The 19,382-nt window shown below is 38.6% G+C and overlaps 1 protein-coding gene across 1 annotated transcript in view; it reads left to right on the forward strand.

Moving 5' to 3' along the window:
- Window positions 1–12,673, forward strand: part of slc5a10 (solute carrier family 5 member 10) — a 44,998-nt gene extending 32,325 nt beyond the window's left edge. The window contains exons 10-15 of the mRNA XM_051703670.1: window positions 448–555; window positions 1,534–1,684; window positions 2,513–2,681; window positions 5,164–5,379; window positions 7,117–7,207; window positions 10,926–12,673. Coding sequence (XP_051559630.1) covers window positions 448–555; window positions 1,534–1,684; window positions 2,513–2,681; window positions 5,164–5,379; window positions 7,117–7,207; window positions 10,926–11,122 — 932 coding nt within the window. The 3' untranslated portion in view covers window positions 11,123–12,673. The remainder of the gene's footprint in view (window positions 1–447; window positions 556–1,533; window positions 1,685–2,512; window positions 2,682–5,163; window positions 5,380–7,116; window positions 7,208–10,925) is intronic.
- Window positions 12,674–19,382: the final 6,709 nt, after the last annotated feature.

Below are 19,382 nucleotides of genomic sequence, written 5' to 3' on the forward strand. Positions count from 1 at the left end.
TTCCATGAAAAAATCGCTTACAGTACCTTAAGAACAGCCTGCAGTCACCTACAGTAGGCAACTTTTCAGATGTGCATTTGTTATTTTTTCTTTCTTCTTTTTTTTTTTTTTTTTGTTCAGTTCACGTTTGTCCAAAGTTCAATTAAATGCCTGGACTGGAATTTCCAAAAATTAGAAAGGGAAGGAAATGGTATGGTACCCCATTGTAATACCATGTTGTTGTTTTTTTGTTTTTTGTTTTGGTTTTTTTAATGTTCCATGGCTTTATCGTGGGATTTTGTTAAGTAAATTAGAGTGCCTTGCAAATTTCATGGTACATGGATATGGTAATCATTCCGTGGCATAATACAGTATATATCAAAGAGTCATTTGTAAACCTTTTAAGGAGGTGCATATAACACGGTACACTAACGTGTGTTTATTTGTACATCCTTTATGTATTTTCAGACACAGTGGCCTGTGTTGACCCTGAGGAGTGTGTGAAAGTGTGTGGTGCGGAGGTGGGCTGCTCCAACATCGCTTTCCCAAAACTGGTCATTGAGCTCATGCCGAATGGTATTCAGAATTTCTTAATGTATTTGTGTTTTATTTTTTATTTTTTTCAAATTGTTTATCTTCAATTGTGAACAATATTTATTCTTAAAAAAAAAAAAAAAAAAAAAACTTAAATCTAAAAGCATGCTTAAATGCTTGAAAATATATTAGTAGATAAATATAATAGTGCCAACAAATAAAAAAAAATAAAAATAAAAAATATTTTTGAGATTAATGAGTTGGAGCGGATAGTGAAGGTAAAGCGGCCAGCAAGCATCCGGGACACATTTGAAATAACTCAGATGGCATCACATAAAGTCAGTTGAGATAATCGAGTGCAGAGCTGTAATCCAGACAAAGAGTGGATATTTAGAAGAATATAAATTAAAAGAAAGATTGTCTTTTGACCATTTTTGAAGTCCTATAGTTCCTTTTGTGTAATTTTACAATTTTGATGACTAGATATTTGCAAATTAGTAATAAAAAAATTAAACAATGAGTAGATGTGCCCAAACCTTTAACTGGCAGTGCATTTATCAAATTGGTAACACTTTACAATAAGGTTGTATTTGTTTACATTAGTTAACAACATTAGTTAACATGAACTAACAATGAACAATACTGTTATAGCATTTATTAATCTTAGTAAATGTTCATTTCAACATATTCTAATACAGTTAAATCAAAAGTTGTGTTTGTTACCATTAGTTAATGCACTATGAACTAACATGAACTAACAATAAGCAATTTTATTTTTATTAACTAACATTAGCAAAGATTAATAAATGATGTAAACAAATATATTGTCAATTGTTAGTTCATGATACCGAATGCATTATGATATGTTAACAATTAGAACCTTATTATAAAGTGTTACCATCATCTCTTCAAAACATAGATTTGTGGCAAATGAACAGACATCCATGTAATAGTGGTGACTGTGTAGGGAATCTCTCAGACCTGAATGACATGAAATGACATGTAAATTGTTTGTCCCAGGTCTCCGAGGGTTAATGATAGCCGTAATGATGGCTGCTTTGATGTCCTCCCTGACCTCCATCTTCAACAGCAGTAGCACACTCTTCACCATGGATATCTGGAAGAAGTATCGCAGAGGTGCTACTGAGAAGGAACTGCTGCTGGTTGGCAGGTGTGTATGTGTGTGTTTGCACTTCATGTGTAGAATTGGGTCTCCTATGTAAAACCATCAATAATTATGACATAAATATACATGTCATCCACCTCTAATGTCATGTGTTTTTCTATGAATAAAAACAAATGTACAAAAATAAGAATAATTTATGACCTTGAGCATGTATCAGCAACAATATGAACTACTGTAGATATTAAAGGGTAAATTGATCATTTAGTTTAGCTCATATTTAAGTTGAAAAACCTGAGCCTGTATTGTTCATTTTTATTGAAGAGCATTTTCTAAAAGAAATGAATGAATATGACTTTCTTTCTTCTGTAGAACACAAATGAAGATGTTTAGAAAAATATCTCAGCTCTGTAGGTCCATAAAATGTAAGTGAATGGTGGTCAGAACATTAGAAGGGCCAAAAAGAATATAAAGGCAGCATAAAAGTAATCCATACGACTCCAGTGGTTAATTCAATATCTTCAGAAGCGATATGATGTGTGTGAGAAACAGATCAATATTTAAGTCATTTTCATCATAAATATTCACTTTCACTTTTACATTCTTCTTCTTTTGTTTTTGGTGATTCACATTCTTCATGCATATTGCCACCTGCTGGGCAGGAGGAGAATTTATAGTGAAAAAAAGGACTTAAATGTTGATCTGTTTCTCACCCACACCTATCATAACACTTCTTCAAAGTTCTGGCCACCATTCACTTTCATTGTTTGGACTTTATTAATCTGATTAACCAACAACTTTCCCTTTTCATATTCCATATATAAGAACTGTTGAAAAAGCTAAGATGATAAAGTGTGTGTCGATTTGTTTTCTCAGGATAGTGACCGTTATACTGGTGGTGATTAGTGTGGTTTGGATCCCGATTCTTCAGAGCGCCAACAGCGGTCAGCTCTACGTTTACATCCAGTCGGTGACCAGTTATCTGGCCCCTCCTGTCACTGCCATATTTGTAATGGCCATTTTCTGGAAAAGAACAAATGAGGCGGTAATGAAAAAATTTCTTTCATTTCTCTGCTCACACAAATACAATAAATGAACACATAACAGACCTTAGTAAACATCCTTGCAAAGACTGTATTTACATGCAGACATTTATAGTCACGTGCATTCAAAGATGGCACCAAGACACAAAAAGAGAGAAAAAGTGTAGTGATTCCACACAATGAAAATATTTAGATAAATACAAATATATCAGTAGTTTGTGAGTGTAGAGGGACTCTTAAACTGGTAGCTTTACAAAAAAATGAAGTCCTGTTGAACAAAACATTTCACTTTCTGAATTCTTGTGCTGATTTGGCATTTTGAGCCTGAGGGGTCTTTGAAAGTTATCCCTGATCCCTTGTGGCATTAAGGAAATACTTAATTTAGGTAGTCAGAACTCAGATTAGTGTAATTGCTTTTTAAATCTTTTCAGAAATCTACAGAACTCCGCAAACTAACTAACGTTTCAGGGCTTGTTGTTGTGAAAGCTTAAAATGCCTTAAGGAAAAGGAAGCTTGCCTGAAGCAACTTTTGCTGCCCAGATGGCATTCTTGTGGTGATAAAAATCGTTACAGTAAACATATTTGTGAAAGTGTGAGCGTGTGAATCACTGTGTTTATGCCAAACAAATATGCAAGATTAAATATGCAAGTTGAGAAGTTCTATAACTTTTTGACTTATGTCATTATAATTTGTAATGCCTATATGCAAAGTGTGTCTTTGGCAAAACACCAATATAAATAATATACAACACACAATGAAATATGACAATATTTCACAGGAATTCTTGACTATTCAGGGGACTTTCACCACGTGCTCCACCCTTAAGTACCTTGAATAAGCAAAGAAGAGCTTGTCATGCCAGGAATCTTTGTTGTGGAGCTCAACTCAGAGTTAATTTGGTGAATCCTTCAAATAACTGAATGCATGAAGCATTTTAAAAGTATATAATTAAGACATCTCGCTTAACAGTCTCTCACGCTCAAAAGAAACACAACACACATGCAAAAAGGAACACTGGCATTAGTATATAGTTGTAAGTGCTATCCATTTGACAGCAGGTACAAAGCATAGAAGATACTGTTTTAAAGAAAGAGTTCACCCACAAATGGAAATTCTGTCATCATTTCCAAACCCATAATATTTTCTTTGTTCCGTGGAACCCAAAAGGAGATGTTTTGCAGAATGTCCGAACTGCTCTTTTCCATGCATTGAAAGTGAATGGGGACTGGGGCTGTCAAACTTCAAAACATTACAAAAAAATTTTTTTTTTAATATGCATGTGAGTCAGGGCTGGATTGGTAATCTGGCATTCTGGGCATTTTCCCGGTGGGCTGACGCACTTTGGGGCTGATCAGGGGCGGACTAGTCATCGGGAGAACTGGGCCGGCTGCGAAACGGGCCGAATAGGCCGCAATAAGCTGAAATGAGCCGCGTGTTATGCAAAACGGGCCACAAAATGGTGCCGCGATATGCTGAAGGGGGCAGCGATATGCAGAAAAGAACTTCCATGGCTCCGCCTCCCTTGGCTCCGTCCCTCGAGCCTCCCACAGCTCCGCCTTCCCTGGCTCCATCTCCCATGGCTCCGCCTCCCTTGGCTCCACCCCCTCGAGCCTCCCACGGCTCCGCCTTCCACGGCCCCACCCCTCGAGCCTCCCACGGCTCCACCTGTAGAGTCTTCAACAGCTCCGCCCGCTTCCCCAGAGTCTCCTCCTCCAGCGATTCCGCCTCCTGACCCAGTTCCTGCCCTGTGGCCACCTCCCAGGCCTCCTGACCCAGTCCCTGTCCTGCGGCCGCCTCCCAGGTCCCCGGATCCATTCCCAGCCCTGTAGCTGCTCCCCAGGCCCCCAGATCCATTTCCAGCCCTGAAGCCGCTCCCCAGGCCCCCGGATCAATTCCCAGCCCTGAAACCGCTCCCCAGGCCTCCTGATCATCCTCCTTGGATCCTTCTTCACCTTCTTCACGTCATCCACCGCGGCATCCACGCTCAACTCACCACACGCCCCACCGAGAACGAACCACATTATATCGACCACGAGGAGGTTACCCCATGTGACTCTACCCTCCCTAGAATCCAGGCCAATTTGGTTGCTTAAGGAAGCCTGGCTGGAGTCACTCAGCACGCCCTGGGATAGCGAACTCCAGGGGTGGTAGCCAGCGTATTTTACCACTGAGCTACCCAGACCCCTGAAACTGTGTTTTCTTAATGGCATGAATCGCACTGAAGGCCCAGACTTAAAATGCACGGGCCGCCACTGCTCATCTGTTTTGGAGAACATTTAACACTCACTTTAAGCACCACTCAGTTGACATTTTACTTCGGAACTGCAGCAAGACGTGTAATTCATTTCTTCTCAAATGTTGCCACACACACGTAATTTTTATGAGATCAGGCTCAGAAAAGAGTTGCTTAGAAAAAGCATCTCCTTTTCGAGAGATTTTCTGAAAAGTTTTCCCATGTGTGTTTGTTGATATTATGTACGCAGGGAGCATTCTGGGGTTTAATGGTGGGTCTAGTGGTGGGGTTGACTCGGATGGTCCTAGAGTTTGTGTACCCTCCTCCACGCTGTGGTGTGTTTGACCCTGCACCCTCCGTCCTAAGAAGAGTACACTACCTACACTTTGCCATCATCCTCTGCGCCCTCACTGCTTTTGTTGTTGCAGTGATAAGTCTACTAACTCCACCACCCACTGAAGAACAGGTAAAATTCTAATATTTTACATCTTTAATACCCTAGTTTTTTCTAATCTTAATACAGAATTCCTATTGGAATTTTTATCATATTTTGGAACCAAACGTAAAGGATCCTAATGAGAATTTTCTTATAGGATTCCAACACACAAAACAAGAGGCCAAATTCACTGAAGTCTGTATAATTTTACATTAACCAAGATTAATTAATGCTGTGTTGTTCATTGTTAGTTCATATTAACAAAGGTATGCCAATTAATACAACCTTACTGTAAAGTTTTACCACATATATTTGGCTTTGTATGCAGTATTATCTAATTTGCATAATTCCTTTTGTGAATCAAGTGCTGAAAAATGCAAACATGTGTGCAGATAAACAACACACAACTCATTGTTAATTAATTCCCTCCTACATATATTTTAGAACACATACAGTATAGTTATAGGACTATTATGATAAACAATAGGATAAAATGCTTTAGCTTTAACTGTCCAGTCACAAGACTTTTGCAGTGTTTGGAAATATGCTAGAGCACTTCATACTGCACAGTAAACACGGCATACTGCCTACAATACAGTTTTTAAATGCTTTTAAATGGATAGTTCACCCAAAAATGAAAATTCTCTCATCATTTACTCAACCTCGTGCCATCCTACTGTAGATGTGTATGACTTTCTTGCTTCTGCTGAACACAAACAAAGATTACTGGAAGAAAATCTCAGCTCTGTAGGTCCATACAATGCAAGTGAATGATGGCCAGAACTGTAAAGGTCCAAAAAGCATATAAATGCAGCATAAAAGTAATCCATACGACTCCAGTGGTTAAATCCATGTCTTCAGAAGAGATATGATAGGTGTGGGTGAGAAACAAATAAATGTTTAAGTCCTATTTTACTATAAATCTAAACTTTTTGTTTCCATATTCTTCATGTTTTGTTTTTTGGCGATGTGCATTCTTCTACTGGGCAGGAAGGAGAATTTATAGGAAAAAAGGGCTTAAATATTGATCTGTTTCTCACCCACACTTATCATATCACATCTGAAGATGTGGATTTAACCACTGGTGTAATATGGATTACTTTTATGCTGCATTTATTTGCTTTTTGGATCTTCAAAGTTCTGACCACCATTCACTTGCATTGTATGGACCTTCAGAGCTGAGATATTTTTCAAAAAATCTTTGTTTGTGTTCTACAGAACAAAGAAAGTCATACACATCTGGGATGGCATGAGGGTGAGTAAATTATTAGAGAATTTTTGGGTGAACTATCCCTTTAAGTGCATACTATTTTTAAATAGAATGTGAAACAGTTTGCATCATGCAGTGATAAATGTTTCAAACTACAGTATGCTACACTGTTGTCATATTACCTTGACACACTTGTCAAAATAATTCAGTGAGTAGTATCCCGTTATCATAATATAAAAAATTAATTATTATTTTGCACTTTTAATCCAATTTTGTGGAAATGGAAATGGAAGGTCAAGTTGAGGTCATTGTATTGTGGAATACAGTATTCTTTGCAGTGTGCTCTGGTTGCATACTGCACATTTTGACAAACTTAATATTCAAGTATTCAGTTCATTCAGAAAATGTGCATGCAGTGCACAATATACATATGCTGTATACATCAGATATACTTAGAATAGTATGGTAGTATGCTATACAATCCAAGCTGAGTTTTGATGAAGATACAAATATGTTGCATGTGTAGAATGGCTTGTTTTATGTTTTTATTGTTTCAGACACATAATCTTACCTGGTGGACACTCGACAACAGCACTGAGAGAGAAATACCTTTACAGAAAGTAACTACTCTCAACCGGAGGACAGAAGGTATGGAGCACGCGCGCACACGCACACACACACACACACACACACACACACACACACACACACACACACACACACACAGCTAAACTAATCCTGTTTTCTGCAGCAGAATGGAGGTTTGAGAGGAGTTACTGAAGAGGGCCTGATGATAGATCTCAGGAGAATTTTTGCGGTCTATTCATTGGGGTGTGGTGGTGTTTTACATCAGTATATCAGTTGACAAAAGCGAGTTCTACAGGCGTGAGAACACATACAAGGAACTGAAAAAATACCAGCTGACATTTTCTTCGTATTTTGAATGCAAAGAAGCTGGCTGCATAAGGCATATCAAATCACTATATACAGTACAACATTTTAAAGACCCTATGAAATCAAAATGTGATTTTTGTGGCTTTTAGTCCATGTCTTTTAGCTTTGAGGTCATATACACTGGAAAACATGGTAATCTGCAATTGTTACCTTATGGAGCTGTTTCTTTCTACTATACCTTATCTAACCTTAAAATTAGTTTGTTGGTGTAACATAATATATGACTTTCTTTGTAAGATTTTGACTGTCTTCTGAATAACTTTCTTTCTTCTGCAGAACACAAATGAAAATTCTTTGAAAGATGTAAACTTAAAAAAATCATTTTCTTATTTAGTATTTTTGTCTTGTTTCCCAGTAAAAATATCTAAATATTCTTAAAGGGTTAGTTCACCCAAAAATGAAAATTCTCTCATCATTTGCTCACCCTCATGCCATCACAGGTGTGTATGACTTTCTTTCTTCTGCTGAACACATTTGAAGAAAAATCAAAAAATATCTTGGCCCAGTAGGTCCTTAAAATGTAAGTGGATGGTGATACGACTTTGAAGCTCCAAAAAGAACAGCCAGTCAGCATAAACGTCATTCATACGACTCCAGTGGTTAAATTAATGTCTTCTAAAGTGAAACGATCGCTTTTTCTGTTGAAAAAGATAAATATTTTTGTAGTTTTTAACTATAAATCATCACTTCTGGTCAGCAGTAGTATGCGCGTGATGTAATGCCAACGCGAATACGTCACACGTGAGACCGGGTGAACTCTGCCCTCTTGTGAACGTGCATAGGGCTCCTGAGCGGAAGTTAAAAAGATTTATGGTTAAAAAGTACTTAAATATTAATCTTTTTAGCAGCAAAAGTGATCGTTTTGCTTTAGAAGACATTAATTTAACCAGTGGAGTCGTATGGATGACGTATATGCTGACTGGCTGTTCTTTTTGGAGCTTCAAAGGTCTAATCACCATCCACTTGCATTTTAAGGACCTACTGAGCCAAGATATTTTTTTCTATTTTTCTTCAAATGTGTTCTGATGAACAAAGAAAGTCATACTCATTTGGGATGTCATTGCAATGATCACTTTTGGGTGAACTAACCCTTTAAAACAAGATATATTTACCTGACCAGCAAAATGGTGCAAGATATTGAGTCTTGTTTTCAGATAAATCTGACCAAATCTAGTAAACTTTATGCTTAAAACAAGAAAAAAAAGAAAAAAATATATATATAAATCTGCCAATGGGGTAAGAAAAATAAACTTGTTTTCCCCTACATCATTGGCAAATAGTTTTTTTCTTCTTTTAAGAATAAGCCTCACTAAATTTAATTCAATTTATCTGAAAATAAGACAAACTATCTTATCCCATTTGTCTTGTCATGTAAATTTATCTTGTTTTTAGAATATTTTAGGTATTTTTATTAGGAAACAAGACAAAAATATTAATTAAGAAAAGGAGTTTTTGCAGTGATGAGGTGTTTTTGTCCGTACAATGTAAGTCAACGGGGTCTGGGGAGTGGTTTAATCCATGTCTTCTGAAGCGATACAGTTGCTTTGGGTGAGAAACAACGCAAACATGAAAGCACACATGAGAATGCATAAACAAGCTTCTCTCATGATAGATGCTTAGGAGAGCTGGGTAAAGGTGAAGCGTTTTGGTGAATAAAACAGAGAGTGAGAGAATTATAATTCTATTCAGTTAAATAATACTTTTGACTTGAATAAAACCAGTTTATTCAGAGGTAACCATATTTATATGGCAATTTAAAAAAAAAATAATTCTGTGAAAGTGGACCAAAATATTGATGATTCATCTTGCACTCAAATATTTTGTCCAATTACATGTTTTCTAAGAATGTCCCACCCCCTTACACCACTTGCCACTTACTAGCAATAGCAAATAGCAAATCATGACTCATGGCTGTGACATACAGTAACCTAGAGACTATTGGGTATTTATTAAAAAGTACTAGCCCTTCTATATGTCTTGTGTGAACTTTCTGTTTCAAATGGAAATATGCCAATACAGAAAAAACCCAGCTTGTCAAGTTATTTCATGGGGTCTTTAATACTGCAATAGATTTTAAAGTTAGACGTCTGTTTTGTTTGAATGATTTCTGTAATGCAAACTTGGTGCCTCAAGATGCATCGCTCCAGGTTTAACAGTAATGACGTCAAACGCTATTGGTTCTTGCATCTCTTGTGACCAGTGTTGGGTGTAATCTGATTTCAAAGTAATTGGTAACTGAAATATAATGACTTTTTAGTCAAAAAAGTAGTGTAACACATTACATTTAAGGACATTACTTGGGTGAAACTTATTTCTTAATGATATTTTTTTATGTAGAATACGTTTAAAACATGAATTTTGTTCATATGTACATCTGTTTGCGTTTCTGTGACAATTGAAAGAGCGGAAAAACAAACTTCTGTGAAATGTGTTTTAGAAAGTACCTTAAATGTAAAGTAATTAGTACTGTGATTACTTTTTATTGAGTAATTGGATTGTAATTTTAGAGATGTAATCAGTAATCTGTAATGGATTACTTTTTTAGTAACTTGCCTAAAGCCGCATGTAAACGATTGCAACGTGCCATGTTTGAACATGTCCAATCAGCGTATGATTGAATCAGATTTGAACAATTTCTTAAAGATGCACTCAGTAACTTTTGTCTTTTTGTCATCTTGGATTTACACTGACACCTAGCGGCTAGGATGCAGCATAATTTAAAATCAATATTTTTCAGTTTCAGATGCCATTGTAGAAATTTAGTATTCACAGTCAGCCATGAGTACTTTAATCAATGAGTGAATGTGTCAAATAACAGGACGGTTACTGAGATTAAGCGAGTAATATTGGCCTGGTCATGTGATTCTACATGGCAGCCCCCATGTGTGAACCCTCTCCGTGTAGAATAAAACAGTTTTAATACGGTGATTGATATGACTGGAGTCTTCATTTTAATGTGAGTGGTCATGATTTCCTGCATATATTGCAAAATTACAATTCATGTCTTTAGGAGTTAAACATTTTTTAATGAGGAACAAATTACTGAGTGCACCTTTAAGCCAAACTAGAAAATTCATGAATATTATTGCATTGCATAAAAAATATTAAACAAAGTGGCATTTAAAAACAAATTATGCTTTATTTTAGAACAAACCCCTTCCGGTTCCCAGCCGAACAGTTTATATTTTGTTTTATAATTTAAAACATAGCAAACTACTTTTTTTGAAATATTTTACTTGAAAAGTATGCTATCTTTCTTTAAAATAAATATTACAATACTTCTTTGAAGTTTTTGGAATACCTTGTAAATACCATAGTAAATGAAGGGATGCCATCAAAACAATTAGATTTTCAGTCTCCTTCCGCCCCGTCTCATATTTCTGTTTCTCTATCTAATTTCTTCTCAATACAGGCAGTGAGTCTGTGCGTAGAGGAAGGTGTGTCCGCACCGCTGGGTTCTGTAGTCCTCGACCAGGCCGTTCAACCCCTGGGACACCACCACCATTGATTGACAGAGCCAGAGAGGATCCCTTCTGGTCTCGCTTCTGCTGTGTTAATGCCATCATTCTCATGTGTGTTAACATCTTTCTTTATGCTTACTATGCATAACATACCAGCATACTTTCCCATACAAACAGTCACACACATTGTTTTAATTTTTTTGTGTGCTTTCGTTACACATTCATCACCATGCTCTTCCAGAAGTCTGATACACACCTTTGTGATTATACTTATTATTTACCTCTGTTAATGAAAAAACTGATACCAGCATGATTGGTTAAAATTGTTTCATTACAATGGCTGAATCATGATGCAGAATCAGCATCAGATACAGCAATACCCAAAATAGTTTTTTGTAAAAATTATACAGATTCCTAGTTATGTAGGGTACATACTGGAGGAGCACTACCAGTCAAAGGTTTGGACACCTACAGTATCTACCCATTCTTTTTTTTTTCTCTCCCCTTTTCTCCCCAATTTGGAATGCCAAATTCCCAATGTGCTCTAAGTCCTCGTGGTGGCATGGTGACCCACCTCAAACCAGGTGGCGGAGGACGAATCTCAGTTGCATCTGCGTATTAGACCATTAATCCACGTATCTTATCACGTGGCTTGTTGAGCACGTTACCGCGGAGACATAGCGTGTGTGGAGGCTCGCGCTATTCTCCGCGGCATCCACGCACAACTCAGCACGCACCCCACCAAGAGCGAGAACCACACATTATAGCGACTACGAGGAGGTTACCCCATGTGACTCTACCCACCCTAGCAACTGGGCCACTTTGGTTGCTTAGGAGACCCAGGGGTGGTAGTCAGTTTCTTTACTCGCTGAGCTACCAAGGCCCCCTGTATCTACCCATTCTTTATTAGTAGTAGTATTTTCCACATTTTATAATAATAGTCAAATCATTAAAACTATGAAATAACACAAATGGAAGTATTAAAGCTTATTTTAATCCTATATTTAAAATGAGCTAAATAAATATTTTAGGTATGCAAAGAAATTCTTACATAGGTACTTGTTGCATAAGCATAAGCATTTAGATCAAAAGGTTTTTAAGATCATGACACACATAATTTCAGTCGAGTGTGTCCCAACTTTTGACTGGTAATGTAGATCATGTTTTATTATGTTTTAAAGGTTGCTCAGTATAATGCATATGCTGTACGTTTAACAAGTGTAAATTTGCCTTTGAGCATAGGGCAACAGATTTTTCTCATGGTGGATTGGAAATTGATAAATTTCAGGTTTGTTTAAAAGCTAAAATATATGCATTTAGTAAGATCTTGGTGTCAATTTATGTTTGTTTGCTCATTGCCAGATACTCCCAAAAGGGTTGGGTGTAAATGTTAGTGCAGTTTTGCTTCTCTGAAACAAATGAATAGTGATTAAACAGTAATTTACTGTACTGTAGATACATTACGTAATATGTACCTTTGTAATTATTTAATACGAAAAATAAAACTAATAGCATGAGAATAGCTATAGATTATATAATTCTAAGAACAGCTTGTAAAATATTTGATGTACAGAAAAACAGAATGTTACAGAGGTTACATGAAACATGTTTAATATTTCTGGCTGTTTCATAATTATCATTTTGTTTTCTCTTAATTTGTTTGTTTAATTGTGACAATGCAAATGAAAAAAGTGATTTATTAAAAGTAATGAAGCAAACAGAGTGTTTTTATCTTTAAATATGAATAGTAAGTACAAAATTCTCTTTGTAAGAAACTATTGTTGGGTTTAATCTGATTACAAAGTAATTGAGCTTACTGTAATCTGATTACTTTTTAAACTAAAATAATATGTGTAACACATTACATTTTAAATTCTTGTAATCAGATTACACTTACTGGTTTACATGTAGACATTATTTTGAGTTTGCTGAGCAGAAAAGCAAAAACATTTCTGTGAAAAGTATTTTAGAAAGTGACTTTTTTTGTTTTCTCCCCAGTTTTGGAATGCCCAATTCCCACTACTTATTAGGTCCTCGTGGTGGCACGGTAACTCACCTCAATCTGAGTGGCGGAGGACAAGTTTCAGTTGCCTCCGCTTCTGAGACAGTCAATCCGCATATCTTATCACGTGGCTCGCTGTGCATGACACCGCGGAGACTCACAGCATGTGGAGGCTCATGCTATTCTCAGCGATCCACGCACTCCCATTGAGAGCGAGAACCACTCATCGCGACCACGAGGAGTTTACCCCATGTGACTCTACCCTCCCTAGCAACCGGGCCAATTTGGTTGCTTAGGAGACCTGGCTGGAGTCACTCAGCACACTCTGGATTCGAACTCGCGACTCCAGGGGTGGTAGTCAGCATCAATACTCGCTGAGCTACCAGGCTACCAAGTAACTTAAATGTAAAGCAATCAATAATGTGATAACTTTTTCAAGGGTTTAATAAGTACATGAAAATCAGAATAACTGAATTGATCAGATTAATAGCACTTTAAGTAAGTGCCACACAGTTAGAAATACACTGATATCACAGGAGTGATAGCAATAATACTCCTGGCATTACTATATTTCTACAAAATGTAAAATGCCTATTAAGTATTAAACATGAAATGGTTATAACTACTTGCTATCCAAATGCTGTTTGTGCAGGCAATTTATGATAATAGGTTTGTTTATGAGATATGAGTCAGTCAAATTTAGTTTGACTCACTAATAGTTTATTGCATTATATTTCAGAATGTTTGCATTGTAGCATTGCTTCCTGATTTACTGTGTATAATTTGCATATCATAAACCAGCAGGTGCCAAATACTGTAAAAGGGAAAAATAACTTTTAACCTTTAACCCTTGCACATCAAACACACACTACCAGTAATTTTTTTTTTCTTCACATTTTAGAATAATATTAAATTCATCAAAACTATGGAATAACATAAATGGAACTATGGGAATTATGTTGAGACTAAACAAAATCCAAAATAAATCAAAACTGTGTTATATTTTAGCATCTTCAAAGTAGTCACCCTTTGCCTAGAATTTGTAGCGTATATTTAAAAGCTTGATACAAATAATTTTATTAGTGAGAATATTTACAAATAATTACTTAAAATATACCATTTAAACGTGTTTATTAGCTTATTATTGCTTACTTTTTATGGTCAGCTCTAGAGAATAAATGCTTAAACATGGCATGGGTGGATCCAACATAAGGTTGAGTTTCCCATATAAACATCAGTCGGTGGTCTTCCTGAATGCAGACATATGAATAAAAATAATTCCGTCCCACTCCTATATCAAGTACAGGAAGAGTTTAATAACTTTACTTAACAAGTTTCCTAAAATGTTTATTAATTGGCTCGATTATTTAAAATATATTTAAACATATTTATAAAATAAATATATCTTCAGTTCATTTAATCAATGGTTCATCAAATTATAGTTTAGGTTTAATTTATATTTGTATTTTTCATAATAATTACTCGAGGTTTACTGAAAAATGTATGATAATTTTACTTAAACAATAAAAACTGAAAAACAAATAATTGAATCAAATTTTTAAAGGTGACTATTCATTGCAAATAATAATGACCATTTTCTGAACACTTCCGCCATCTTCCATTGGTCTGCCACTTTAAATTGGGATGGTAGAAGAAATTTTGTAAACATTTAAAAAAAAATACTCTTTAATTATCACCTGTAATTCACAAAAATATTTTAAATCACAATAGTATTCCTCAATAGTGTGCTTATGGAAAAAAAAAAAAAAACCTAACAATTCAAGAAGAATGAAAAACAACAAATACATAAATCATTATGGACCCACTTTATATTAAGTATCTTTAACTAAATTAACATTAAAATACATACAATGCAATGTACTTATTGTGTAACTACATGTAGTTCTGCAAAATTCTCACAAGACTCACATTTGCTGCTACTGAGGTTGAGGTATGGATAGGTTTAGGGTTAGGGTTTAGGTTATGGTTTAGGGTAAGGGTTGAGGTAGGGTTTGGTTTAGGGTTCTGGGTAAGGTTAAAAGTGTATCTACAGCTGTAATTAAATGCAGGTACTTTAAATGCAAGTACAATGCAACAACACATATATACATAATAAGTACATTATATTAAATGCTTAAAGGGGTAGTTCACCCAAAATTGAAAATTCAGTCATTGTATACTCACTCCTGACTGAGCTCTAAAGCTTGCATGCAGACTCATGAAATGCACACAGGAGAATAACGGTCAGTGGAAATTTTCACTAAATAATACATTAGATTTCAGGTTGTTTCTCACCAAACCTTATTGTATATTTTCATAACAAACATGAGTCTCATGGAATAATTTATTAGACTTCTGAATTATACTTCTGTGTCCTTTTGAAGCTTGAAGAGGTGGTCACCATAAACTGCCTTTGTATGTCATCACTGAGAACAAATATTTTTTTAAATTTCTCCCTTTGTGTTAAGAAAAGAAAGACAGTCATGTGGGGTTATAACAACACAGTGTCTGGCTTTGGTGAGTTTGCCGATTTGTTTTGATTGTTTTGACGTTGTCTCTCACCTGTCTCACAGGCGCGGCCAGCATGCATGATTGGAAAATTGATTGTTCCTGGGAAAACGCTGATTGTGCCACTGATTTGCGTGCCGAGCAAAACCTGTTCTCCTCTAATTCATGCCCTTCTTAAGCCCGTCGTGTTCTCAGTATCTTTGCTAGATTGTTGTTTGATGTTGAGTACTAACCTCGCTCTCTCTGTCTAGTTGGTCCTGTCTCGTGTATCTGTTGGTTGCCTGCATGTCAGGTGTGCGGTTGCCTTCCAGTATTGCTGCGTGTCATCTGGTCTTCCACGGAGGATACCTCGTCTCTACCTAGATGTCGGGATTAGTATCGCCCTCTTCAGCTGGCCGCTGTTCTGCACCTCACTAGCTTCAACGGAGGATTCTACAAATCTGTTCCTGACTTCTACAATGTACACACTCATCCTACAAACACACTCTTAAAGGATTGTTCCCGAGCATCATTCCATAAACATTTCCTCTACTTTTGGGTCTGTTTGTTCTCCCTATCGCATCATTACAGACAATCTAGCTAGTATGGACCCAGCAGAGGAATCTTGCCTTCGCTTCGCCCTGTCTCAGCAGGGAGCCCTTCTGGGACATCAACAGGACCAGATTTCTGCTTCGAACCGGGCCCTGGAGATGATGGCTTAGCAGCTCGTTGAGGTCACCTACGTAGTGCAGCAGCTCCGCCTATCTCCTGATGCTGGGTCCCCTCAGGAGGCTTCCATACTGGCTCCAGGGATTCCACTGGCCCCTGGATGCTTTGAAGCCCGCATTCCCCCTCCAGTCCCATATTCAGTTGAGGCTGAATCCTGCAGCGTATTCCTCTCACAATGTTCCCTGTTTTTCACGTTGCAGCCCTCCACTTTCACTTTGGATACAATGAAGGTGGCCTGCATTATTACGCTCCTCACCAGAAGGGCTGGTGAATGGGACACTGCCATATGGGACAACAGACCTCCCTGCTGTGCTTTCTGTCATGTTTTTTCCACAGAGCTCCGATGAGTGTTTGATTGCTCGGCTCATGGTCGGGAGGCTGCGAGGGTCTTATCTGGACTGTCTCAAGGAGATCGACGAGTCTCCGATTATTTAATTTCGCACCCTAGCTGCTTCTTGTGAGTGGAATGACCACGCTATGTTGGATCGATTTCTGCATGGCCTTTCCGACGACATTCTGGACGAGATTTATTGTTTGGAGTTGCCTCCACGTTTCGATGACTTGGTGGATTTGGCTATCAGCCACTGTTGACGCTGCTTTCCACCCATCCTGGCGGCTGATCCTCCCACTCGTTCTGCTTTTTCAGCAAATTCACCGGTATCACGGCCCGACACTGAGCCTATGCACATCGCTAGAACCTAAATCTCACGTAGGGCAAAACAGCAACATCTCGTTAATGGACTATGTTTTTATTGTGCTTGCCCTGATCATCTCTCTGCTTCCTTTCCGGTTAAAACACATCGCTCTTCGGTAGGAGAGGGGTTACTGGCGAGCGCTACACTTCTGGACAAAACCCCTGGACTTTGGACACTTCTACTGGCCCGACTGCAGTATGGATCTGCCTGTCACACGATTTCTGCCTTCATCTCCAGTCTCCATCGGCACCAGTAGTGTTGGAGTGTCCTTGGTTGGTAACGTACAACTCACACAGACTGGTCAACCAACACTGTTCTTGCTTGGAGTCCTTATTGTTTGTCGCACTGTCATAACTCTGCTGTTTCCCCTGTCCAGTCTTGTGTTTCTTTGCAGGATGAACCGGCGGACTTATCCAGAGTACCGTTGACATACCATGACTTGAGGACGGTGTTCAGCCGATCCCGTGCCGTGACCCTTCCTCCTTATCGCCCGTACGACTGTGTGATTGAACTGCTTCCTGGCACCTCGCCATCTCGGGGATGGCTGTATTCGCTCTCAGCTCCCAAGAGGGAGGTCATGAACAGGTATATCAATGATTCTCTGATAGTCGGTCTCATCCGCCCTTTCTCATCGCCGGCAGGGGTGGGGTTCTTCTTCGTGGAGAAGAAGAATGGCTTGCTTAGACCTTGTATAGATTATTGGGGGCTGAATGACATCATGATGAAAAATTGCTATCCTTTGCCATTGATATCCTCTGCCTCCGAACTCTTGAGGGGAGTGTCCGTCTTTATGAAGTTAGACTTACGCAACGCTTATCTCCTTGTCCAGATTAGGAAGGGGGATGAGTGGAAGATGGCTTTTAACACCCATAGGGAGCACTTTGAATACTTGGTTATGCCTTTTGGATGCCAGAGAAGCCCTCATATGTACTGGCGCTCATGTTAAGAGGTCGGCTGACCGGCACTGGGCTAAGACCCCAGCTTACGTGTGCAGGCAGAAGGGGGGGGTACTGTTACGTCTCCAGTGAGTTCACCGATTTGTTTTGATTGTTTTGTCATTTTCTCTCCCCCATGTCTCGCAGGCACAGCCGGCATGCATGATTGCCGTTTCCATGGGAACATTGATTGTTCCCGGGGAAAGCTGATCATGCCACTGATTAGCATGCCGAGCAACACCTGTTCTCCTCTAATTCATGCCCTTCTTAAGCCCATCGTGTTTTCAGTCGCTTTGCTAGATTGTTGTTTGATGTTGAGTACTAACCTCGCTCTCTCTGTCTAGTTGGTCCTGTCTCGTGTATCTGTTGGTTGCCCGCGTGTCAGGTGTGTGGTTGCCTTCCAGTATTGCTGTGTGTCAGCTGGTCTTCCACAGAGGATACCTCGTCTCTACCCGCATGTCGGGATTAGTATCGCCCTCCTCAGCTGGGTGCTGTTCTGCACCTCACTAGCTTCAATGGAGGATTCTACGAATCTGTTCCTGACTTCCACAACGCACACACTCATCCTACAAACACACTCTTCAAGGATTGTTCCCGAGCGCGGCCTCGGCGCGCTTGCTTCCCTGTCGCCTCTTCCCACTGCTGCAGCCAGTGCCGGGATCCTCGACATCCACAGTGACTGCTTTTAGTTATTAATAAATTCTACAAACATTTCCTCTGCTCTTGGGTCTGTTTGTTCTCCCTGTCTCATCGTTACACACAGGGGTGAGTAAACAATGTCTGAATTTGGGGGCCTGGGTAGCTCAGTGGTAAAGATGCTGGCGATTGCTAGTTTGCTATTCAAATAGTTCGAATCCCAGGGTGTGCTGAGTGACTCCAGCCAGGTCTCCTAAGCAAACAAATTGGTCCGGTTGCTAGGGAGGGTAGAGTCACATGAGGTAACCTATTCATAGTCACAATAATGTGGTTCGTTCTCGGTTGGGCGAGTGGTGAGTTGAGCGTGGATGCCGCAGTGGATGGCGTGAAGCCTCCACATGCGCTATGTCTCCGTGGCGATGCACTCAACAAGCCATGTGATAAGATGCGTGGGTTGACGGTCTCAGATGCAGAGGCAGCTGGGATTCGTCCTCCGCTACCCGGATTGAGGCAAATCACTATGCGACCATGAGGACTTAAAAGCGCATTGGGAATTGGGCATTCCAAATTAGGGATTTTTGGGTGAACTAATCCTTTAGGTACACAGTAGTTAAAGACACCTAATACAAATTGGGTCCATCAACTGAAACATTTGCCAAATATACAGTAATATGAATTTTCACATTTTGTTAAGCATTGCAGCAGGGTGTAACAAGATGGTGGTTTTAAAATAAAAATACAAATGGAAACATAAAAATGTGCAGTGCCCATGTTTTCGTTTGAAAATGTATCTTTTTCTCTACGTTTTGACCTTCCGTCAACACTGAGATGGTGTTTTTGACAGTGAAAGCAGAGCTTTTTAAAAACAGCCTCCCAAGTTGATCAATTTGAGAATGCTGTCTTCACGTTGTAGTGTGGACAGGG

Source organism: Myxocyprinus asiaticus, chromosome 7 (assembly GCF_019703515.2).
Source record: "Myxocyprinus asiaticus isolate MX2 ecotype Aquarium Trade chromosome 7, UBuf_Myxa_2, whole genome shotgun sequence".
Lineage (NCBI taxonomy): Eukaryota > Metazoa > Chordata > Actinopteri > Cypriniformes > Catostomidae > Myxocyprinus > Myxocyprinus asiaticus.